The 26,345-nt window shown below is 42.6% G+C and overlaps 1 protein-coding gene and 1 pseudogene across 5 annotated transcripts in view; one reads left to right on the forward strand and one right to left on the reverse strand.

Moving 5' to 3' along the window:
• Window positions 1–26,345, reverse strand: part of LOC147026903 (cohesin subunit SA-2-like) — a 224,262-nt gene that overhangs the window by 88,786 nt on the left and 109,131 nt on the right. For 4 of the 5 annotated variants that reach the window (XM_085882803.1, XM_085882799.1, XM_085882801.1 and 1 more), the window contains exons 2-5: window positions 23,550–23,687; window positions 15,778–15,886; window positions 13,940–14,113; window positions 3,380–3,476 (exon numbers count right to left, since the gene is read on the reverse strand). In XM_085882803.1, coding sequence (XP_085738929.1) covers window positions 3,380–3,476; window positions 13,940–14,113; window positions 15,778–15,886; window positions 23,550–23,578 — 409 coding nt within the window. In that variant the 5' untranslated portion in view covers window positions 23,579–23,687. Of the gene's footprint in view, window positions 1–3,379; window positions 3,477–13,939; window positions 14,114–15,777; window positions 15,887–23,549; window positions 23,688–23,912; window positions 23,935–26,345 lie in introns of those variants that run through there. The other variant, XM_085882802.1, reaches the window with a different exon arrangement.
• Window positions 5,097–10,852, forward strand: LOC147026904 (uncharacterized; annotated as a pseudogene).

Consider the following 26,345-nt stretch of genomic DNA (forward strand, 5'->3'; position numbering starts at 1 on the left):
TCTGTGTGTATTTTCTACTGTGTGTATATAAATATGTATATATATATATATATATATATATATATGTATATGTATACATACAGATACATATGTATATATATATATATATATATATATATATATATATATATATATATGTATATGTATACATACAGATACATATGTATATATATATATATATATATATATATATATATATATGTATATGTACATATATACATACTTGGTGAATGCACCGGGCGCTGCCCGGGTTCTTTTTGAAATAATTTCATCTTCTATACATATGTCTGACGCGAGCACAGTATCAGTTCCCTATTGGGCCATGTCAGTCAGAGGCTAAGGGGGTTGGTGAGGGGGAAACACACCCCCTCCCCCCCCCCGGCCGAGGTGCCTTGCCACATAGCCTATAACCTTCCCGGGGCCCAACCCGACATTTTTTGTTTCAGTGGTTAGCTCCTATCTTTCACCTTTCAGGAGATCAGCACGTGGAAACAAATAAAACAAACAAACAGACAGACAAACAAAAACTTAAAATCATATGTTTGATATATTGTATATGGCATTGGCCCCATGTCAATCGGCTGTACTTGAAAAATTAACGTTACCAAATCAGGTGATGACGTCATAATTCAGAAACCGGAAGTCGGAAGTACAATTCTTTTACATCGGGACACTCCCGGTTACATGTTCTGTCAGCATGTGAAGTTTGGTGAGGATCAGTCCAGTACTTTTTGCGTGCATAGGTCACAGAGAAACACACAAACAGACACAATTTCAACTATATATATATATATATATATATATATATATATATATATATATATATATATATATATATATATATATATATATATATATATATATATGTAAAATATACATGAATCTCATTCTAACCACTCACTCAATAAATCAAAGACTCACTGCCTGGCTGACTGATACGAATGTTCAGTACCTTCCGAGTGACATTAGAAGCTGAAATTTTGCATGCCGCCAGATATCGAAGCCGATACACCAGCAAAAAAAAATCAAAGAACCATTCGATAGTGTCCACAAATGAAAATATAAATAAATGACAATTAATGTGTATATGTGTGTGTATGTATATATATATATATATATATATATATATATATATATATATATATATATATATATATATATATATATATATATATATATACATATATCTAAATGAAAAAATAAATGAAAAAAATGCAGGTGAATGATTTGAGACACTGGGGAAGCAGGGTGATTTTGCGTGCCGACGGACATTGAAGCCGATACACCGGGAAAAATCACAGAACCCTCGGCTCGGAATGCATCAGAATCCACTCCGGACATGTGTGTGTGTGTGTGTGTGTGTGTGTGTGTGTGTGTGTGTGTGTGTGTGTGTGTGTGTGTGTGTGTGTGTGTGTGTGTGTGTGTGTGTGTGTGTGTGTGTGTGTGTGTGTGTGTGTGTGCACGCGCGCGCGATATGCGGGATTCATGAGTGCACCGACCGACCTCACACCCGTGGCCCCATGGTGTGTGGCAGCCTGGTGTGTGGTGCCGTGGTGGAGGTTTCAACTTTCAATCTCAGCAGCATCCTCCTTTGTCCTTTGTCCGCATGGCTGTTTCTAAAGCAATTGGTTATTTTATATGAATCGTGTGTGCTTTACAAAGGTTATATGATTTCTCTTTGTGAGTTTCAAAGCAGAATACATTTGATAACACTAACTCCCGATTACCGAACCATTTGCCGCCATAACATGTTTTCGAAATTAGAGCCAAATTTTTCCCACCCGACACATGACGAATGTCCGCTGTTTATACTGAAAAATATGTATGCACATCTCCTTGAAACATCTATAATGTAATGTTTTTCAAAATTTGTTTGTTGAAATTCCCCCAAAACAACAGAGAAAGATACTCCAGGTTTTGGGGTTGTATACAGTACATACTGTCATCATTAATCCCACTGACTCCAATCTGCCGATTACCAAAAAATTGCCGATGTCGGCCAAGCACTCGTGTGTGTGTGCGCATATATATATATATATATATATATATATATATATATATATATATATATATATATATATATATATATATATATATATATATATATATATATATATATATATCTGCACCTTCCTAATACGGTACAGCAACCTAAGCCTGGATGGTGTTTGCCTTTGCGTGGTGTTTCTTTCCGGACGTGTCCGGGTGGAGTTTATCTTCAGGCGTTGTTTGTCTCCGGAAGTCTCTGGGCCGTGTTTATCTCCCTCTAGACATGTCCGAGTGTTTGTCTCTCTGGACATGTACGGGCGGTGTTTGTGTCTCTCCGGACATGTACGGGTGGTGCTTGTGTCTCTCCAAATGTGTTCGGGCGGTAGGCCTTTCCGGACATGTTCGGGTGGTGTTTGTGTCTCTCCGGACATGTACGGGCGGTGTTTGTGTCTCTCCGGACATGTACGGGCGGTGTTTGTGTCTCTCCGGACATGTACGGGTGGTGTTGTGTCTCTCCAGACATGTACGGGTGGTGCTTGTGTCTCTCCAGACATGTACGGGCGGTGCTTGTGTCTCTACGGACATGTATCGGCGGTGTTTGTGTCTCTCCGCACATGTCTGGGCGGTGTTCGTGTCTCTCCGGACATGTATGGACGGTTTTTTTGTCTCTCTGGACATGTCTGGGCGGTGTTTTTGTCTCTCCGGACATGTCCCGGCGGTGTTTGTGTCTCTCCGGACATGTCCGGGCGGTGTTTGTGTCTCTCCGGACATGTTCGGGCGGTGTTCCTGTCTCTCCGGACATGTCCGGGTGGTGTTTGTGTCTCTCCGGACATTTCCGGGCGGTGTTTTTGTCTCTCCGGACATGTCCCAGCGGTGTTTGTGTCTCTCTGGACATGTCCGGGCGGTGTTTGTGTCTCTCCGGACATGTTCGGGCAGTGTTCGTGTCTCTCCGGACATGTACGGGCAGTGTTTGTGCCTCTCCAGACATGTCTGGGTGGTGTTTGTGTCTCTCCGGACATGTCCGGGCGGTATTTATAGTTTTATTTACTAAATCTCTTTTGGACCTGAATTTGATGACAGATTAAGTCTGATGGTTGAATCACTACTCAGGCACAGAAATACAGCTGATGCAATTCCCCTGTCGCATAATGGACGACTTTTTTTAAGAGGCACTTTCGGATATTGTACATCAACGAGTGAGTACCATAACACACAGTTGGGATACTCATTATTGCAATGTCTAGCCGACAGAGCACCAGGATCGCAATTTATAGTCTCGCTGAGAAATGAACCCACACAAGACAGCAACAAGGGAAGTGCACAACCTCCAACCTATCCTGACATCTCTACCTTGTGAATAATGTACATCGACAAGATAAACAAAACAAACCTTTGCAGCCAGAGCACTGGATGAAGAAGTTAATGAGATCCAACAGAGCGTTATCTCGATCTTGCTTGTACGACTCGATCCAGTCATCCACAACTGACTAATGGATAGAAAACACCGAACATGCGATTTAGGTTAGAATGTATTTCACATGAGAAAAGCACAAATTGCCATTCAGTCTCGGAAGAAACATGGATGAGAGTGAGAGGGAAGAATTACATCGGGATGGGGCGGGGAGGAATAAAACAAATTAAAAGCAAGATAAAAAGGGGAAACAAATTATAATCAATCTGGCAAATGGAAGTGAGGAGACTGTAAGCAAGTTCGTGTAGCTGTTGATGAAGTGAACAAGTTGATGACTGAAGACTAAGCTGCTGCAGTTACAAATTGATGTCACTCCATCGTGTGATGAAATGGGGGCACAAACCACATGTTTTACAATCACCACCGAATTGAACGAAAGCTGAGATATAGTGGTGTTAAAATAAGTAGCTCACCATTATTATTATTGTGTATTTTATCTGACAAATTAGGTTCTTCAAGAAAAGACAGCAATCAAGATTAATAAAAAGCATTTTGGGTAAAAGGTTCAGCAATGGAAAATGAAGGGGTGAGACGATGCCACCGATGATTATACCAGTACACTGGTACTCATTTCACCAACCTCGGAAGGATGACAGGCTGAGTCAACCCCACCTGGTGTTAATTCAGCGGACAATGAGGCTCAAACTCAGGACCCTAAGATCCCAAGCCAGCCACCCTAACCACTAAACCGACATCAGGCTTATCAGGAAATGCAATGATTAATCTCGACGATTCAGCAGTACATATTCGCACCTCCTACCGACTCAATATGTTTTGACACAGAGCCGGATATTTGTAAAAATCCAGGGGGGAAAAACCCCAAAACAAAACCATCACCTGCTGGAGAGCTTTTCAAATCTTGTACGATCCTCTTTGATGATCATTCAAATTCGAATGTGGAACACTTCAAAGCACATCTTACTTAATTCCACGTCTTTATAATAGCATTTGATAGTTATGCTTTTGACCGTAGTTCACATTTCAGATTTTTGACATTGGGGTGAGGGAATCTTGTGAGGGTGGGGGGGATGGAGGGTTGTGTTTCCCAGGCCATAATACAGAGAGAGTCGAGACAATGGACCCCTCAGTTTTTCAAGATCGCATGATGCATGGACGCCATTTCATGTCGACATCAGAGCAGAGACTGCCGAGTTTAAAACATACACAATAGTAACTTGACAATTGAGATGAGAAAAATGAAAAATGACACATTCCCCAGAAATACCGCAAAAAAGATAATTAGTCCAGCAGATATGTGAAATATTCTGGTAGTTTTGTGCCTTTGATGATACAAGCATGAAATTTGGTACACAGTTATAGCATACCCTTAGGAAACATTTTGGATACAGGGACATTCCAGATTACCCCTAGGGTCAAAATGGTGGCCATTTTACAAAATGGCTGCCACGAATAACAAATTCTGCCTACAAGGTCAGCAAAGTCATATGTGCTTGGTGCAAAACACAATGTAGTGAGTATAATATGATTATTATCAACTAGTATGCATATGCTTCATTATCTACTTCATATTTGACTAAAAAATGCATCTACGGTGGTCTATGAGGGACACAGATAACAGTTTACCATCGCAATAATGCATGGCTGGAACAAGAGCTCTGCAATTTGATCATGCATGTGAATGTTACCTGAATATTGTTTCTGGAAATATAAATAGATCAAAAATCAAATTTGGTGAAAGGAACTTAGACTCCATGAATATTTCCATTATTAATTACATACTGGTAGCTGGCAATGTCGCGATTAAATGCATAAATTTGCGAAATCGATATTGATGTACTCACTGTATTAATTTTCATGATTGCATAATAGAAATGTTCAAACTACAATGGTGTGTTCATATTGATTTGGGTTTAACATGGTCCTGTCCAGCGCAAAGAAATAATGTATGGTGGCCTATTGGGGACATCAAGTGACAATCACCCAAAATCGCCATTGTGTATATATGCATCTCCTCTGGGCTGGGGTTCGTAGTTGAAAACATTTTAACTCTGCTATTCTGTTTTCAGGTGATAACTCCACTGTAGTATACCCAAAGACTAATCCCCTGCTTGGTGGTGGTTCTTCCCAATTTTACAGTGACTGATTGGTGGTGGTTCAAGACAATGGCCAAGCATTTCAAACTATTAGACCCCCAGCAGCGAGGGCCAAGTACATCTGTTACATCAATTAACCAGACAGACTGGAACCTATGTGTGCTGTGTCAGATGGACACCACTGAGCCTCTTCATTGTCCAGCTGACTCCAAGCAAAGCACAGGAGGGTCTGGATACCAGACTCTGGCACACAACCTCCTCAGGTTCAGTGAGATCGACTGCTTGCCAAAATCTCTCGACATGTCTCGCTTGGACGATGGTGAGGGTATTGAGTCCACCTTCCAGCACCACAGGGCTAAGTGGCATGATTCGTGCAGACTACAATACAACAAAACTCAATTGATTCGGGCAGAGAAGAGGAAAACAACCAGTGGGGATACCGGAGGCATGACATGAAAGTATACCCGTCAGAGTGTGGACCGCACAGAGTCACTGCTCGAAACGTGTTTCTTTTGTGACAAGCCAGCAGGTAACGAGTCTTTGCGCAAAGCTTCGACCTTTGACCTGGACAGATGAGTCAGGAAATGTACTCTGAAACTAGAAGACAAGCCACTTATTGCTAAACTGAGTGCTGGAGATATGATGGCGCAAGATGCCCTGTACCATGTGAAGTGTCTGGTTTCCCTCTATAACAAAGCAAGGGACACAGAGAACCTTGGATGACCAGGATGATATCAATCATGGCATAGCTCTCGGAGAACTGGTGTCCTACATCGATGATGCCCACATGGATGCTCTTGTGGCACCAGTGTTCAAGCTGGCAGACCTAACAAGTCTGTACAACAACCGGCTGAAACAGCTTGGAACAGTCTTGACTGGACGTGTTCACTCGACCAAACTCAAGCACCGGATCATGACATATTTTCCGGACATGGAGGAGCACAAGCCTGGCCGAGCAGTTCTGCTAGCTTTCAACGAGGACATCGGATCAGCCCTTCACAAGGCCTGTGAACACGATGCTGGTAGTGATGGTGTTCATCTTGCTAGAGCCGTGAACATAGTCCGACGAGACATGTTGAAGATGAAGACAGCCTTTAGTGGTTCATTTGACGCCCTCTGCCAAGAACAATCCGTGCCAAATTATCTCGTGGCACTAGTTGCTATGATCCTGAATGGTCCCACGATCCAAGAGCAGTCGAGCCACTCATCTGTATCAACACCCACTCTTACAATCTCACAGCTCCTCATGTTCAACATCTACGCACGCCGCCGACAGAGTATGAGTATTGAGTCTACCAAGCACGGCCACAATCGGGAGACCCCCGTGCCTGTGTACCTGGGAATGCTGATGCACACAAAGACTCGCAAACGATACCTGGTTGACACTCTGTTCCACTGGGTCTCTCAGTCTCCTATGATAGGGTGCTGAGCATCTCCACGGACTTGGGGAACAGTATCTGCTGCTTCTTCCAGCAGGAGGGTGCAGTTTGCCCACCTGAACTGAAGAGTGGTCTGTTCACGACTGGCGCAGCGGATAACATCGACCACAATCCCAGCTCAAATAGTGCTCAAGACTTGTTCCACGGCACTGGCATCTCGCTGTTCCAGCACCCGAATAGTGAAGTGCGTGGAGTTCAATGGCTGCGGGTAGTAGTCTCAGATGATGTTACTACAACAGCAACCACTGCACACCTGCCAGAGTCATACACCACTGTACCTCCTGTGGTTCTCGGTAAACGTGAACCACCGATGCCCAAGTTGGCTGGTCCCAACAGAAGTGACTGCCAACTGATCCCTCAAGCAATGCAGGTGGAATACAGGTACACCACAGAAAATATATCATCTGAAAGTTGTACATATTCTGCATTCATATATGTGCCTCAATCTCTTGTTAACTGTGTGTGGTGCTGAGGTCCTGTCTCTTGTTAATTGTGTTGATGAGTTCTTGTCATTTTGACAGGTGGCTAGAGCAGATGGCAGTTAGTGTAGCATCAGACACACGACTACAGGGAGACGAGACTGTGTCATGGGCTGAATATCATGCCAGTAAGCAGTCCATTCCAGAGGAACCAGAGTGTGGCGTGACCCTCACCTCATTGCTGCCTCTCTTCTACGACAAGGCCAAGTCCGTGGCTATGATTCGTCACTCCATGAACGTCATCAAGACAGCAGTTGAGATTCTGAACCCTGGTCAGATCCCAGTCCTCACAGTCGATCAGCCACTGTACGCACTCGCCAAACAGATCCAGTGGAGATGGCCAGAAACACATGGAGAAGATCACTTCGTCATCCTATTTGGTGGACTCCACATTGAGATGGCTGTACTGAAAACTCTGGGTGATCTTCTGGATAGCAGTGGGTGGACAGGAGCTCTGGTGCAGGCAGGAGTTTCTACAACTGGTACTGCTGATTCCTTCCTGAAGGCTGCCCATGTTACACGCACTCGGCGAGCTCACCAGGTCACAGCCAGTAGCCTCTATCTTCTCCTACAGAAAGCCTTCAGCCAAGGAGCAGATGAGGGACAGGATCTAGAAGACTGGTGTGCTGAACGTGTGCAAGCCAGTCCTCAGTTCCACTTCTGGTGGATCATTCTACAGTTGGAACTCACTGTCCTAATCTACGTCAGATCGGTCCGTGAAGGGAACTTCCTGCTATACATTGATGCCCTGAGAAAGATTGTCCCCTGGTTCTTCACCTTGGGTCATACCAACTACGCCAGGTGGATACCAGTTCACCTGCGCGACATAGTGACACTGGCGACCAAACATGCAAGTGTATACACGCAGTTTCTTGCCGGCAACTTCACAGTAAAGACCACTCATGCGTTTTCTGCGATGGCTATCGACCAAGCCCACGAGCAGAATAACGCATTAGTTACGGGTGACGGAGGAGCTGTAGGCCTGACAGAGAATCCCGCTGCATTACGCCGCTGGATGGTGTCTGGTCCAGAGATGGCCAGAGTGATCGTTGAGTTCCAGGCCACATCAGAGACCAAGAAGGCTGTGCACAAACACCATGAGCAGACCAAGCACACACAGGTAGCCTTTGCTAGAGATGTGCGTTCACTCACTCAAGTCATGGGGGAGATGGGCAACCCATTTTGTGATGACAGCAAGGATCTCCTGGTGCTAGACAGCAGAGACCTGGCAGACCCAGCAGTTATCAATACTGTACGCTAGATCGAGAAGCTGGGACAAGAACTGCATGACTCCTATGTCCATGAGAGACTTATCAACCAGACAAAGCCCATCACCGACCCAATCAAGAGAAACAACCTCCCTCTCTTCAGCCGACCTCCAGTCAGAGAGAAGTCAAGAGCACAGCTGCAGGTTTCATCTCTGAAGAACGACTGCTCCCTGTTCTCCAGGTTGTTCATTGCGTCCCAGATACGTGATGGAGATCATAATGAGTTCTTTGCACATGAGAACCAAGCATGTCCCCCTGCACTGTCACACATGGGCAAGATGAGACTTGGAACAAAGTCTGATCTGGTTGGCTGCTTAGAAGATCAGGTCCCTCCACAGGAGAATGCTGCTGCTGCTAGTCCAGCAGTTGAAGTCATCATCCTTGATGGTGCAGCGATCATCAGTATGCTGCCACCTGGCACAGCAAAGACCTTCAACGAGTACGCATCACAAGTATTCTTGCCATACATCACATCTCAGCTGCAGCATACGAGCAGGATGGATATTGTCTGGGATGAATACCTCACAGACAGTTTGAAGGCAGACACTAGGAAGAAGCGAGGCAAAGGCATCAGGAGACGAGTCGAGCCATCTAGTTCCATTCCTGGAAACTGGTAGACCTTTCTTCGCACAGATGAGAACAAGATGGAGTTGTTTGACTTCCTAGCCACCAGAGTAGCAACAACAGACACAGACAAACAAGTCATCAGCACCCACCATAAAGATGTGGTTTGTACGCAGGCCCGAGATGTTGCTGGTCTTGCCCCTTGTAGCCATGAAGAGGCTGACACAAGAATGCTACTCCATGCTGAAGACGCTGTGAGGCAGGGATACAGCAAAGTGTCGATCCTTACAGTAGACACTGGTGCCGTGGTCCTTGTGGTGACACAGCAGCTGGACGTCTGGACATTGATGAGCTCTGGGTTGCTTTTGACACAGGAAAGAACTTCAGGTTCTTGGCAGCTCACGAGATGTCTGTGGCACTGGGACCTAACAAGTGTCGAGGTTTGCCATTCTTCCATGCCCTCACTGGATGCGACACCGTTTCAAGCTTCGGAGGCAGGGGGAAGAAAAAAGCATGGGAAACCTGGAAAGCCTGTGATGAGGTCACTGATGTCACTGCAGCATTCTGTGCCTTGGCTGCCATGCCAACTCCTTCAGCTGTAGATGACCACATGGATGCACTGGAGCGTTTTGTTGTTGTGCTCTATGATCGCACCAGTAGCCAGGAACATGTCAATGAGTGTCGCAAGCATCTGTTCACCCAGAATGGCAGATCAATAGATGCTCTCCCACCAACTCGTGAAGCCCTGAAACAGCACATCAAGAGAGCTACCTACCAAGCCGGCTACTCTTGGGGCCAGATGATGGTGTCCACACCAGAGCTCCCATCGCCCAGTGACTGGGGGTGGGTTCACACCGATAATGGCTGGGACATATACTGGACAACCCTCCCAGAGGCAACTGAGGCATGTCGGCAACAACAAAGGTGTGGCTGCAAAAAGGGATGCAGAGGACAGTGCAAGTGTGTCAAGGCTGCACTCCAGTGCACAGCTCTATGCCACTGTGGTGGGGAGTGTACAAGAGAGTAGAACTGGGACAAGAGAGATCACAGATGATAATTATGTAACATGTACACATGTATCCATGCATCATAGTAGACTCTGTTACCTGGATCTAGAGGTTCCACTGTATAATTTTGACTCTAAGTTGATGTTAGGATCAAACAGAAGCACTCCCTCTGAGTTCAAGAGTGTTAAATGAACAACAGTCATTCCATGGTGCTTGATACCAGTTTTTTGAAGAGTTTGTTGAAGAAAACCGTCCCAAAGTGCAAAAATGCCCCAAAAAATGACCAAATAAATGGTTTATTCACGCTTTGTCATCTTTATTTACTATTTCTTATTTGCTAGAATCTATATTTAGTTAAATAAAACCACTGGTATGCTTCTTAAATATAGTTGTATCCAAATGTATCCTCCTTGTACAAAACAAAATCAGCTATTTTGTAAAATGGCCGCCATTTTGGCTCTAGGAAGAATCTGGAATGTCCCTATATCCAAAAATCTTTGTAAGATACTGCCCTAGCAGTGTGCCAAATTTCATGCTTCTATCACTAAAGGCACATTTTTTTCACATATCTGCCAGACTAAATCTGGGAAGCTAAAGTTAATCGACTGAACTGGCAAGCATCATCACCTTCATGGCTCTGCAAGGTAAATTTAGTGGTTTATTGGTGCACACATTCAGTGCAAGCTAATGTGTATTTAACTCCAATTTATCAGATTTATTAGTTGATTCCTTAAAACCCTCGTGTCAATCGCGACATTTGAACGAATGTGTTTGTTAAGTCGGCTAAGCCTGTTCTCTCCACAAAGCCGACTCAAGAGTGTGTGTGATCATCGCGGTTGATACATAAGCAACTCAATATTGCCAAGGTATATGAAAAATAACTCACAGACAGAATAATTATGACAATAATAGCAAAGCAAACACTTTATTTACTTTTTTGGATTATTATCAATGTCAACACCGTCGATAAGACTGATAATAAACAATAGAGGAACAATGGAGGTGTTAAAACATACAATGCATTATTGCATCACAGCCGATGGTACTTCCAGGGTCATGAAAATTAATCAGTTGCTTTGTGCATATTATTAGTCCCCTACTGGTGAAACCAGAGGGGAAGACAAGGTTTGCTCTCCGTCCGTCTGTCCGTCCCACCTGTGTGTGGTTTTTCCTCTTTTACCCCATACCATTTCACATATTCAACTGAAACTTGGCACATGGCTTTATTATGTTACGTTAAAGTACTAGTTCGACTTTCAGGGAGTTTCGTCAATTTCTCACAGAGTTATGCCCTTTTTTGGAGTCACAAAATATCACACCGGTCGGGGACATGTATTGCTCTTGTTTGAATTACTTTGTGGGGCGACCTTTTGGATAAATTAGGAATGTAAATAGTTTTTCAACATGTTTGTGATCATGAAGAGGTATAGTAGTTAAAACAAGCTACAGAATCATTATCAGCACTGACACATAGCACATTACATTTTGTCGCAATTCACTACTTAATAATAATTTAAAAAATACATGAACACCTGCACAGTGTTAAGTCCACGACAAGCGGCATGCTGAGTCAGTACATATTCTTCAATGTTTGTCGACCTAGCTTTGTAGCCACAATCAGCCATCTCAGTTTTATTGGTAGTCTACGATGTAGCATTCTCTTTACGCCAGCCCAAACACATTTCTCACTGACAACGCATTTCCTGTGTGTCGCCAAATTCCCACCATTGTCCTCAGCGAACTTAACAACTTCCAACTTAAAAGCCACCATGTTTGACTTCCATGACTTTAAGGGAGGCATTTTGAGATGACGTCATAAGGATGGATGCATACGATTGGGATTGAAAGGGATGGATGGAACGTAATTGGTGAGTGCGTGCTCGTTATCAATTGGATAATTCGATCATTCTGCACATGTCAGCGAGTGCATTAATGCTTAATTGCTCAACCAATCGGCAAACATTTCAGGCAATGATTTCCGCAGTGCGTTTTCAATTAACAATTATACAATTTACATCAGAAAATATCAGACTTTGCAATTTTTCTCACTTATTGCAATCCAAAGTCTTAAACCCGATAATCGATGTCGATTCTGAGCACAAGTTGAGGCCCGGACTTCCGGCAGAAAAAAATATCCACTTATACGCCAAAGAAATACCGTGCATGAAGGTAAAAGTAAATTATGCAAACATGTTTAAACTTCCATTTGTAATCATGGACAAAAGTTTCCAATGTGTGACAATCAGTGTGATTTCACCGAATGCTTGAGAGAGAAAAAAATGATGTTTCCTCTAATGATTGCAGTTCTAAAACATTTTTCATTCAATTATGAAAGACAATTGCAAGATGGACCACACCTACCATATTTAAATTAAAATAACAAAACAAAAAAAAGAAAAAGTGTGTTTCAGAGACTTGCTCGATTGTCATCGTACGTAGTCTTTCACTGCAGTCTTATTTGTGTAAAAACAAGTAATCTAATTTTGTTTTTCTTACACAATAAACTTTTTTTTTTTTTAAACTTCAAATTGCACACCCATTCTGATTCAAGTCAGCTTTAAAAATTACCCCCGTGTGGGGGTGACGGTCATCTCTATAATGTTTTTTTACTATCATAATCGATGAACCGTTGCCAGATATCTCCTAAAATGACAGACGAGATAGGTTTTGAAAATGGCGACTTTCACAACTTTCGTGACCTTGTGACCTTGACCCTGACCTCGAATCCGGGAAAAAAATATGTCGTTGGGTATCACTCATCGACCTCTACCCACATACCAAATTTCATCAAGATCGGAAGTAAAAAGTTTTCTTTGTACCGGGAGGTGTTTTTGACCATCTTCCAGGTTACGTGGCGGCCAAACGGGACGGAAATTCAAAAATCTGTCCGGTTAGATACAAGATAATATTTTTTTATATCATAATCAATAAACAGTTGCCGAATATCTTGTAGAATGGCAGACTAGATCGGTTTTGAAAATGGCGATTTTTATAACTTACGTGACCTCTTGACCTCGTCCCTGACCTTGAACCCGGACAAAAGTTATATCGTTGTGCAACACTCATCGATCTCTACCCACATACTAAGTTTCAGCAAGATCAGAAAGAAAAATTGTTGACGGACGGACGTACGGACGGATGGACATTTGGTCCGGCTTTATTAGGTCATCTCGGTAGAGATGACCTAAAAATGGAGAGCTGACCAAAAGAAGCTCAGGTGTAAAGCAATCCAAACAATATTCTCCCATCAGTTGATTCCTAAACACCGAAAATATAATTACAACAAAAAAAGCACATTTTAAAGTGTTGCTATTATTATTATTATTATTCAGATAATATATTGATCTAAGTTGTTACTCTTCCACCAATAAAATTGGCAAAGTATGAACACATTCTCCTCGTTGGGTCAGACTACAAATACAATGACATACACAATCCCACACAAATTGGATATAAAATGCTTCTAATTATTCATTGTCGCAACTCTCTCTATATACGGCTCTGGTGGTGCCCATGTGGGGGTGGGGGAGGATTGAGGTAATGTTGTACATATCATTGGTGACAACGGGGAAAAGGGGAAGAAGTTCCATGCATGTCACTGGGGGGAGGAGAGGAAGGAGGAAGGGAAGGGTGGGTTTCACACGCGTCAACAACACAAAGAAGGTTACCTGCATGGCACTCTTTCCAAGTTTCACCACCTGGAAAAGGGTGACTGCCTCCATTTTCCCGTTGGGTGGTTGAAGGTGGTGCCCATTAGCCCGCCCCTGGTTCATTCCACCTCGTGCAGCAGACCCACCGCCCCTCCCACCACGGCCACCGCCTCGACGCCCTCTCTTAGCCGCCTGCAATTATACGTAGACATTAGAAACATGAATGTAAGATCAGTACCCATGTGACTCATATATTGCATGTGCATGCGAAAACCATTCTAATCATCGGAGAGCGAAATATTCAGACTCAAACTGATGGGATCATTCATCGAGTCACACAGCCTGTGTTTGGCTCCCAGACTTAAAAAAAAAAAAAAACATCTGCTCACCAATAAGCTCATTCTCTTTTTCTCCGATCTACCAAATAGGTTCACACCAATGTGCAGTCCTTGTATTAAGGACTCTTGCCATAGACATAACTCCAGATTTCTATCATTGCAATGAGCCCAAGCTGATTCATGAAAAAAAAAGTTTCATTATAAACCTGGTGCTAAAGTTTATCGTTAATTTATGACAGTTTTAACGAATTTAAAAATGATGGCTCATTTTGATCTCGGCACACACACAAAAAAAAAAAAAACGCACCGTTGGAATTTTTTTTCCAGGATCGAGGCTCATGGAGGAACAAGGTAGAAATGACAGTGACACAAATATCAATGGAATGACTGAACAAGAAAAGAGGAAAGGGAGTATGTTTGTATGGAGCAAATGCTGAAACGCACAAGTAAAATGTTTGGGTTAGGAAAGGTTATGGGGGGGAATAAAGATCATCGGTCAGAATTTGGAGTGATAAAAGATGGTGGTGCACTGCTTGCTTGAAGTACAGGAGGGAAGAGTGACACAGGACTGCATCTGGAAGGTGGCTCCATCAACGTTAGAAATGAGGAATAAAATAATTGAGGTTTAAAATTTGAGGACTTCAAGCAATTAAGAAAGAGAAAACTTTCCCATACAAACCAAAAACAATGGTGTCAGTGTATCAACATTTCATTAAATACAAATCATTTTTCTTACCAACGTACACCTAACTCAGAGATTGACAAAAAAAGGAGTTAAACAAGCAATTAATTCTATGCTTGCAACCAAGTACGATAAAAAAAATTTAAAATTGAACATTCAGATGAAATTGTTCCGAAGGGAAGGCGGAAGAGGTGAGAGCCCGAATAGCCACAGGTGCAATCAAGTTTGCGTCAGTGTAAAATAAGTCATGATGAACCATTTTGAATTTTTTTTTAGAAATGACACAGGTGGAAGTGTAGCATGCCTGCGGACTTTAAAACGTAAATCAATTCTGCACTACACTGCTGTTTTAATTTTGTGGTTCCTGCAACACAAAACTAAATCATAATAAAAAAAAATTGCATCTGGTGCTTATGTCAATGCCAGAATTTTGCTCGGATGCTGGCGACGCCTTGTCATCTGTCGAAAGACCATGGGATTTGTAACGTCTCCAGCTAATGCTAGCAGACGGGCCCCCAAACTTAGAATCCCTCTGAAAGACGGCGCACGTTGCGATGTAACTTTGTGATGCTCACAAAGCACAAATCAATCGATTTATAGTAAGTTGAGAAATGGAACCAATACGAGACAGCTCAAAGGTAAGTGTGCTTCTTTCACTATCCTGTTGGACGATAGATATGCCGCACACAAATGTAACATGTACGCATTGCATCACGCTATTGTCGAGACAGAAGGATAACCGTTTTGAGGACAGCATTACGGATTTCAGAGAGATGTCACACCAACAAATGTGCATGTTAAACTCCACAAACAACAAAAGAGTTTAGAGTTCTTACCGGGCCACCCTTCCCACGACCTGCACGTTTACGGCCAGGGGCCACAATCTCGAATCCAGGTGGATCATCCTCATCAAACTCTCCATCTGAAGGGACTTGCTCGTTCTCCCTGCACACCGAGCACAAAGTTCCTCTTTATCAGTGAAAGCACAAACTACAACTCACCAGTTGACTGCAATATGTATTAATACAAAATCTGTTATGACTGTAGCAGCCAATAGCTGTTTTACAGCATTAGGCATTGAGCAAAATTACATATGGTTTTATGCATTGGGCATTTTCCTGAAGCTCCTGAAGCTTATAACATGCAAACCAGTGTGGTTTTTCTCTTAAATGACTGACCACTTCCCAGAATTGCATGAAGACTATGTCCTCCTGCGACTGAATGACTGACTGACTGACTGACTGACTGACTGACTGACACACACACACACACACACACACACACACACACACACACACACACACACACACACACACACACACACACACACACACACACCTTTCTAAAACACAGAAAAGGCACTTCCAACTTTTCGGTTGGAAGCACCTTTTCTTTGTCAGGAAAAAAAGGCGTATCCGACCAAAAAAGTCACCAGATCCACTCTGCTAATTGAAGTAATAAGCAAGAGCAGACCCGGTCTCAAGTGGCATTTCACCCACTTCTCAGTGGGCTTCCTCAGGCCAATAGACTTCCTCAAGCCAATCTATTGGCCCGAGGAAGCTCGCTGGGAAGAGGGTGAAACATCGCCTGAGACCGGGTCTGCTTTTGCTTATCTATAATTCTATAATTCCAGCAATCTGTGTGTGTGTGTGTGTGTGTGTGTGTGTGTGTGTGTGTGTGTGTGTGTGTGTGTGTGTGTGTGTGTGTGTGTGTGTGTGTGTGTGTGTGTGTGTGTGTGTGTGTGTGTGTGACCGCTGTTTCTCGACAACCACTGATCCGATCTCATTGAAAATTGCCAGGTATATTGCTGGGGACCTGAGTATGTGCCTTTTCAAGGTTTGATATTAATCAGACAAGTGCTTCCCAAGTTATGGCCATTTATTTACCAAACCAATGGGAAGACACGTTGTTGCGTGGGCGTGGCCGATGGGGAAGGGAAGCTCAGCCACGTTCCCCATTACGGGTTACAATGTACGGGCTTCCGGAGAGTGATGACTTCGTGTATTCTAATAATTTCTCGATTTCTTATGCGCATTTATAGATAAACACAATGGCCCAAGTTATGATCGTTTTCATATTAGACGGTGTATAAATTTCGGGAACATCAGAGTGCTGGTATGTTCCGAACCAGGAAGTAAATTTTTTCTCTCTCTTCTCTTCTCTTTTTGTTTTTCCTTGCTACGACATTGCGAAAAGGTAAAATACATTGGCGCTAATTGAATAATTGGGTATTAAAAATAAATTGCGAATAATCGTAATTGCGAATAATATCGAACTTCCGGGTCACGCACGTTCGGGCACATGAGAGCGAAGAAACGGCCTGTGTGGTGTATTTATTTATTATTATTATTATTATTATTTTTTTTTTTGACGGGCACGTACTAGTTACTTAAATCAGTGGAGTAGATATAGTTTGCTTTTTGGTTGGAAACTCCTTTCTTCTTTTTAAAATGTATCCCAACTACCCCAATCCTGTAGTGTGTGTGTGTGTGTGTGTGTGTGTGTGTGTGTGTGTGTGTGTGTGTGTGTGTGTGTGTGTGTGTGTGTGTGTGTGTGTGTGTGTGTGTGTGTGTGTGTGTGTGTGTGTGTGTGTGTGTGTGTGTGTGTGTGTGTGTTGGTGTACACACATATTGCCACAGAAATGTCTTCAGGGGTAAATGGAGAACAGATTACAACAGCTTTTTCATTGGGCATATCAGAATAAGTGTCATGTAATGAATGTAATTAACAAGAATGTTGAATGACGTGTTTAGAAAGCTCTTGTCCTATCCTGCACGAGTGTTTGTGTCTGAGCCCTGTCTTTCCACTCCATTGACGCTGCAACATTTTCCATGTAAATCAGTCTGTGTGTTTTTTTCCATCAAGCAGAACTGTAAGAAAGGTTGCGGCATGATCTGATAAAGGCCTCCTGTCACACAACAGCAGCAAACGAGGCAAGTGATCGGAAATCTACTGGATTCCTCCCCAGCCAATCAGTGCAGGCACAGGATCCTCATGTGACGTCAGACCAAGAAAAACCGGAAGAGGGGACGCAAGGTGGCTGAGTGCAGATTGCACTGAGGAGAACACCGGCTGTGTGGAGATATCACGCTGTGGAGAACAGGCTGTGCTTCATGGTCCAGTTCATTGCATGGTTCAGCCCAGCTCCGCGGACAGGTTCCAGCGTCTCTCTTCAATCTGATTCATCAACCTCCTGCTGTGTCCCTTGTTCACCGTATGAGTGGCAGGCCAATAAGGTTAAATAATTAAGTCAATGATACACCGTGGTTGCAAGTGATAAGTCTTAACCATTCATTCCGTTTAATTTTTTTCACCGCTTGCGGCCGTGTTGTCTTCTCTTCTATCAAACCCGTTTTTCCTTAAAATAATCGCTTGTTAATGAGATTCCTGTCTGTGGTCACTGAGGGAATGAGGGCTCTGAGCACATGAGTTAATTTGTCATGACAAATCCGTTAGACGGGTAAATTGGGTTTGTGCATTTAAGGTGCCATTTTAAGGTGAACCCCCTCTGCTCAGCTTATCCCTGTCGGAATATTCTCCATGGCCTCGTAGTTCATAAACAAAAATTAATATATGATTCATGAAGTTCTCCGACCTGGACGAACGCAGTGACGATACCGTCACGCCGACATCAAAAGTGCAGCCCCAGAAGGGCTTCTTGCAGTGAAAAGATGGCAAAATCAAATGCTGTCACCAAGCAGATGAAAAGCGAAGCTACCGATGACTTTTGACCTTTTAGAGCTAGTCAGAGCAACACATCGCTGTTCCATCCACTCAGTGATTTTGAAGCTTTATAGCTTTATAATTGTTAATGATGCACCCCAAACTGTGATTGCTGAGGACACCAGATCGAGTGCCATTCATCATATATATATATATATATATATATATATATATATATATATATATATATATATATATATATATATATATATATATATATTTTTTTTTAAACAATGTGTGGTGTAATAAGGATATGATCCACATGTTTCGATTTACCGTCCGATCACATTACGTGCCTTCTCGTTGAATGGTTTGCATTTGCGGGAACAATCGTCTGGGTGGCAGACGGACGGTTGTTCTTTGCGAATTATGCGGTTTTACCATGTGAGACATAATCCGTGGCGATGATAACTATAACAGTCAGGAGGTGTGTAAACGATGAACATGGTCATCAGTGTTTAGATATTTATCGATAAGCCATCCTGATGAGGGCAAACAAGCCCAAAATCCAGATAGGTCGCTCTGTTTGATGTTTAACTGATGTTAACCATGTAATCTTTGTCTGTTTGACAGTCACCAGAATGAGGCCTCTGGGTTGGAGGTGACGCTTTGGTCTAGAATTATATCCAATGGAGATCGGGGGAGTGCTCTTCACACTCCACAAGTTTCAATATACATGTGTATATGTATATATATATATATATATATATATATATATATATATATATATATATATATATATATATATATATATATATATATATATATATATATATATATATATATATATATATTGTCACATGGAAAGGGGGGGATGCACAGCTCAACTGTGGTAAGTCAACTATGGTCATGTGTTTTGCATAGGTTTGATTGCCATGTAACAGGGACCTGCCAGAGTAAGTCGTTTGTTGCATGTGACGCTGAAGAGGCAGCGTATGTAACTTATAGACAGTGTAGACAGATTATGTACGTATATGCAAAACCTATTGTTTGTGGGCGGGGCTAGGTGTGGACTTCCCATCGCAGTGGCACAGAAGCACAACGAGGCCAATTATGATCCCTCTGGCCAGTTTCTACCAGCCATGCGGAAGCCGTGGTCTCTTCCGTGCTCTGGAGCCAGAACAAAAGACGTATGTTTATTTTTGTTGGAGCCACCCCTGTGGGTGGCACTCGAGAGGGAGACTCTGCACAGGAGGAAGAGGAAGACTCGAGTCCACAAGGAAGAGAACAGAAAGGCTTGTGTGGAGAAAACCGAGTCCACCAGGGAGAGGCTCGTGTATGAGAGAACTAACAGAGTCCATGAGCAGAGCAACAAGAGAGGCTTGCGTGAAGGGAAGACGGAGACCTCGCTTGCTTGGAAGAAGCCTCGTTTAGAATTGACCCAAGCTGGGATCACCCTGTTTTTGGAGGGCCTGGAGGAAGAAGACGAGAAGAAGAACTCATGGGAAATCAGATGGCGACTCTGCGGGGGCTAGCCGCAGACATACTAAATGTTGTCTCAGATGGTAGTATGAGCAGCGATCATACCTGCACCACCCTGAACCATCGGTTTGGTATGGCACAGCTGCAGCAACGAAAGCTTAATGCTCGTGAGACACTGCAGTAGTGTGCTCAGGACACATCCCAATCCATGAGGATTGCATATCGAGACCACACAGCAAAGGGTGTGGGAGAGTCTGGCATTGGAAAAAATTATGGCTGCTCTACCCAATCCTGAAATCCATGTCCTAGTGGAGCTTCAGGCACCGGCGACTGTGCATCGTGCCACTGAGTGCACGGCCAAGCTAAATTTTTGCGACACCTGAACCGTGCACTGGATTGGCCGGCAATGAAGGTTCGCCAAGTGGAGGTTCAGCATGAAGAGGACAAACTGGAGAGAAAGGGAATTGCCCAGATTTTAATGGGGATAAGCCAGCAGTTGTCAATTTTGACATGGGAAAATTTTGCAGTGGGGAGGTCACAGCAGTGCAGTCCTGGACCGCCACCAGACAATCTCAGTGCACAGAGAATGGGAGGTTCTCCGTCCGGGTTTTGGAGGGGTCCATTTATGGGCAGTGGTTTCTGGTGTGGAAGAAGGGCCAAGGGTTTTCACAGAGTCACCAGTACTGCGTGTCCCACTCAGACCCAGATCTCCGCACAGGTCACATGACCTCCAGGACAAAGGACCTCTCCAAGGCCAACATAGGCTTGAAGAATCAGTTCTGGAGGGTGAGGCCGGCAGTCGCTCCTGGTGACTCAAGAAACCAGTGGGGTTTGAATTGGTGAAGGTAAATTGTGGTTAAGATAGGCCTTCTTGTTTATTGTTTTTAAAAGCCATTGTCTCCCCCTTCCAGGACAATGGAGCGAGGAGATAAGAAGGGAGACCATTGTTTTAAAAAAATTGTACATTTTTAAATTTATTGAAACCAAGGGGGTAGTGTGTTAAGAAGAGTAGGTAAGGTTAGCTGCAGTTCATCTCCCACAGCCCTCTCTCGTTTATTTGGTAAGTTAATTAGGTGTGTAACAGTAAGAGCTAAGGCTGAAATCTTGGGTTCCCAACGGAGAACCCTGGCAGGTGCCTAAGGTTCCAGAGAGGGGGCTGTGTTACGTGAAAGGGGGTGGAAGATCCATAGCTAGACTGTGGTAAGTGAAGTATGGTCCATATATTTCGAATCGGATAGATTGCCATGTAACAAGGATGTGTCAGAATAAGTCGTTTGTTATACGTGATATGTAATTTATAGACAGATTAATTATGTATATGCAAAACCTCTTATTTGTGGGTGGGACAAGGTGTGGACTTTCCATTGCAGAGGCACATGTGGCACAGGTGTGCGATATCAATTATGATCTCTCTGGCCAGTTTGTGCCAGCCATGGCTGCGCAGTGGGCTGTGGAGCCAGAAGAAAAGGTAAACGTTTAATTTTATTCGGGCTGCTCCCCCCCCCCCTTCGTGTGGACAGGAGAACTGAATCGACCAGAAGTCCACAGAGCGGAATACCAACGTCTGGTTGCAGTGCCCAAACCCCTCATCACACCTGGTAATGCATGTTTGTGAGACCAGTGATGCAAAGAGCACAGGCAATGGATTACCAAGCAGTGTAGAAATGTGATATGGTCAGATGAATCATCCTTCACCATGTTCTCGACAAATGGACGAGTGCACGTGTGGCACTAACCGAAAGAACTCCACAACCCTGAGTGCTTGGTTCGAACAGTGAAGGGTTCTGGTGCTTCTGTAATGCTGTGGGGAACGTTTTCCTCGCATGGTTTGGAGGCAGTCATTCACTTAGAAGGCAAGGTCAATGCCAATCACTACCTAAAGGGATTGAGTGATCATCTTCACCCCATGTTGCAGCATCTCTTTCCTTCTGTGAGGGAGTCTTCCAAGATGACAATGCCCCACCCACAGAGCACATGTGGTCGCCCAATGTTTTGGTGGGCAGGACACTGATGTTATCCAAAGATGATGGCCTTCTCAGTCACTCGACCTGAATCCATTCGAGCATTAATCGGAAATCCTGAAACGATGCCTGAGACAGCATTTTCCATCTCCATCAAACAAGTGTGAGTTGATTGACTTTCCTGTGCAGAATGGTGCCACATCCCTCCAGTAGAATTCCAGAGCCTGGACTCTGCTATGGCGCATACAGGCCGTACTGGCTCATGTGATGGCCCAATGCCCTATTAAGTGACTTTACATTGGTGTTTCCATTTTTTTGTCCACTACCTGTACATGCTACCTTACATTACATCAGTGAGCACATACACACCTCAACTTAAATATTACATGTACATTGCCGAGCATCTCCGGTTGGGTTACTACTGAATCAAGCTGCGATTCGATTACAAAAACAAAAACTTACTATTCAATCATTTTAATGGGTTTCCCACACACTCATTTACCCTCCAGTAATCACAGAAAATGAAAGAGACAGTATGGTGGATTTTCAGCGTATGCACAATGTTGCAATTTGAGCTAAGCAAGTAAAAGATAATATCAGTCTTTTTATGGGGTAACTAAACAGTGAACCAGTGGAAGAGCAATTGTAGAAATAGAAAAGATGTAAAGCAATTGTTAAATGAGCAAAACAAGTATCCATACAATTGCACTGAAGGTAATCTATCTACAGTATTTGAAAACGGAAATGAATAGGGGAGCATTAAACAACCAACCCAGTTTTGTGCTTTTGTTACCTCCACCACTGAAGATGGGTGGAGGTTATGTATTCACCCCTGTATATCGGTCTGTCTGTTTGTCTGATTTGTGAGTGGGATATCTCAAAAAGTTAGGAACGGATTCAGATGAAATTTGGTGGACAGGTTGAGTCTTTGACAAGTACAAATTGCTTAGATTTTTGTGAAGATCCAGATACAGATCCGATATATTCTTAAGTGATTCTTCACAATTAAGAGATAGGGCCAAAAACGATGTACTGCATTGCGCAATATCTCAAAAAGTTGTGTTCATCAAAAATCAACACAAGTTCATCAAAGGATTGCACATTACTTTGGCAAACTCCTTTGCCCAGAAAACACCGCACAATCTCAACTTCAGCTCAATGCAATGGTGCCCGCTCGGTCGCCACCACCACTTAGTCAGAAACTATCAGATCATGTCCAGGGAGTTATGCCATGGAGGACATTAGTTCTAAACCTGACAATGAGAGGTTTGGAAGTGACCTACACCTGTCACTGATAAACAAATCAAGTTTGTTTTCACCATTTAAGTTGCATGTAACAGAGGAAAGCTGAAGTAGTTCACTTTGTATTTCTGGCCATATCCCAAAACCTCCCTTCTGCACTCCACTCCACTCCACTAATCTGCCACCCCAATTCACCTCCCCCATCCTCATCATGAAATTGTATAAAAGCAGGATGAAGAAAGTTCAGCAACAATACTTACGGTGGCACTGGAATTTCAGACGTAATCATGCTTAGCACATCGTCTTTCCGCCACACACTCCGTAAAGAGCCACGTCACGTCACGCACCCCAGGTTTCTCCTGCTTGCGATTGCTGTGTATATTATACACACCTGATGCCTGCAAACAGACAAATTATCATCAGCAAACACTCCAGCAAAAATCAACCGGCAATGAATGGCCACCGTACATTTCAAGGCCATCTTCAACTCGGCAACAAGAATCAATTTGGACATAAAAACAAATAGAAAGCATCTAAAAATGCAAAGCCCGTCCGGGTCTGCTGTGTACTCAAACTACACTTGATGTAAACAAGAGCTAAAAATAAAATAAATAAATTTGTACATTTTATTAATTTCTCTCCATATTGTCACAGTAAAGGTTTTAAAAAAAAAATTGATGACAATAGCTCAAATGGTAAAATAAGAAGTTGTGCCCTTCACAGAGAGACAGACAGAAGCGATTGCAAAACCCCGTCTCTGCTTTGCCGGGTGAGAGGGGGGTTGGGGGCGGATGGGGTAATTGCACAAAAAGTAGCTGTTTAGCCACCCTATGGCTGGGTATAAGATGTGAATTTGAAGTGGAATTCAAATTATTTGCTGAAAGCAAATATTGTATGGTTATGTTGGCAATAATTTTAATATTTTGAAACATTTTCAGTCGATTTAAAGTTATCATAATGAATGCAAAGAAACAAACTTTTTTGTGTGTGTGTGTGGGGGGGGGGGGGTGGGAGGGGTACAATCCAATTAATGTAATTTGTCTTCACTTATTCTGGTTAAAAAAAACAAAAACATTGCAACATATTTGCTCCAAGGTGGAAAAAACATGTTTTTGGCTGCGTAATAAACCGATGGAGTGTGAGATGAGTGAAGGGTGTTACATATATATATATATATATATATATATATATATATATATATATATATATATATATATATATATATATATATATATATATATATATATATATATATATATATATTGATGTGCCATACACTTTCCAGAGCATTGGTGCTGATGGAGTTTCTTGGCCAGGGTTATCCTGGGTGGTTTGCAATTGCCTTCCCAGGATTGTTAGTCCGTGCTCTATCTTTTTAAATGCTGAGCTCAGCCAGGGTTTGAACCATCGACCTCCAAGACTCAGAGTAGACACTCCAGCCATTACACCACTAAGTCTGGTTCACATTTTTAGCTCACCTAGTTATTTATTGAATCCAACAATCACTCATACACAACTTTATAGTTGAAACATTTATGGAACAGTTTGAGTAATGTTTGAAGTTTTGTTGAGTACACACTGTCCACCTTCTCTTTCAATGAACATTTGTTTTCTTCCCTTTTATTTTTGATATCATAAATGAACTGCTCATGAGTTCCTTGATTTAACATTGCCAAAAAATGGATCGGCAGTTGTGGGCCCATTGTTTAGACCCAAGATCCCTGGACCTGACTCCCTGTGATATTTTTTGGTGGGATTTCATCAAGAAAAGAGATTATGCTATGCACCCACAGTCTTTGTATGAGCTACAAGATTGCATCACTAATGGTGTTGGGGCATATCCCACGCAATCTGTGTAGACATTATGGGGTCATTCCGTGTCAAATCAGCCAAAAAAATGAAATTCTGCGGTGACCCCCTCAGATTTTCCTGAAAAAATTCTCAAAGCTACCTTAACATATATATGAGGACGGTTTGCCAAATTATAGCTCAACATTCCAAGTAGTGTCCGAGATAGGGCCCTACAAACACCCTAGGGGTGTTTCAATTCTGACAGTTGCGAGTTACAGATTTGTATCAGAAGCATTTTTGGAGGGCTCTAAATTCCAGAGTTTTACAAACAGAGTTCTGAAAATTCACACAAATGGTGCCTATTAGTGAGGCTTTCAGAATCTGACATCAAAAATGTTTTACTCAAAATACTTTTTAAGATAAGTACTCTCAAAAGTAGTGATTTGTAACATGCAGTGAAAAAAATTTGAGTTTTCAAATTGCTGCCAACAGTCAGTTTATTCATCGTGAAGAATTTTGTTACCCGATTTACATAATCGAGTGACTGGATCATTTACACAAGAAAACTGAAACCTTTTGGAGCAAAATCCTGGGTGCTATAGGTGTCTGAACTTTGCTCCAGACTCAACGACACTGAAATTTACCCCGGTTTTACCCCAAGTGTTCACCATGTTGACAGTTACACAGCTCTTTTAAATTTTTGTCACTTGAAGACACATACATAGGCAAACTGTGGTAGAAAATTCAAGAGTTGTTCTCAATCCCTTCTATTTTTAAACGAATTTTTTTTATTACATCAATTTCTAATGATTCTACAGTCGCAAAAGCTACTTTTTTTAAAAATTAATTTTTTACGAACAAACATATAGAAAAAAATAAAGATATTGTAAGGAAGTACGACTTAAGTGGAATCTAACGATATATAAATTAGTTTAGTCAAGCTTAAAGAAGTGTACCAAAATCATTTCCAAAGTTAGGCATGAAGCACAACTCTATCTTATTTAGGCTTTAACCGAATACACAGCCCTGTAGTAACTGCCAATGCTCATTGTTACATTTTATTATATCCTGGCAATTATAAAACTAATCACTGTTCACTTTGTACAATGGATCCAAGTACATTTGTCCAAACAATTTGATATGAAATTATGCAAAAAAAGTTGAATCAGATATTGTACCTACATTTACAAACGGATGTGGACTTTCGTAGAATGTACACTAAGTACATAAACAATTAGATATGCAAATGAGTATTTATAATGGTG

Source organism: Eptatretus burgeri, chromosome 5, assembly GCF_056783735.1.
Source record: "Eptatretus burgeri isolate ZD-2024b chromosome 5, Ebu_testis_v1, whole genome shotgun sequence".
Lineage (NCBI taxonomy): Eukaryota > Metazoa > Chordata > Myxini > Myxiniformes > Myxinidae > Eptatretus > Eptatretus burgeri.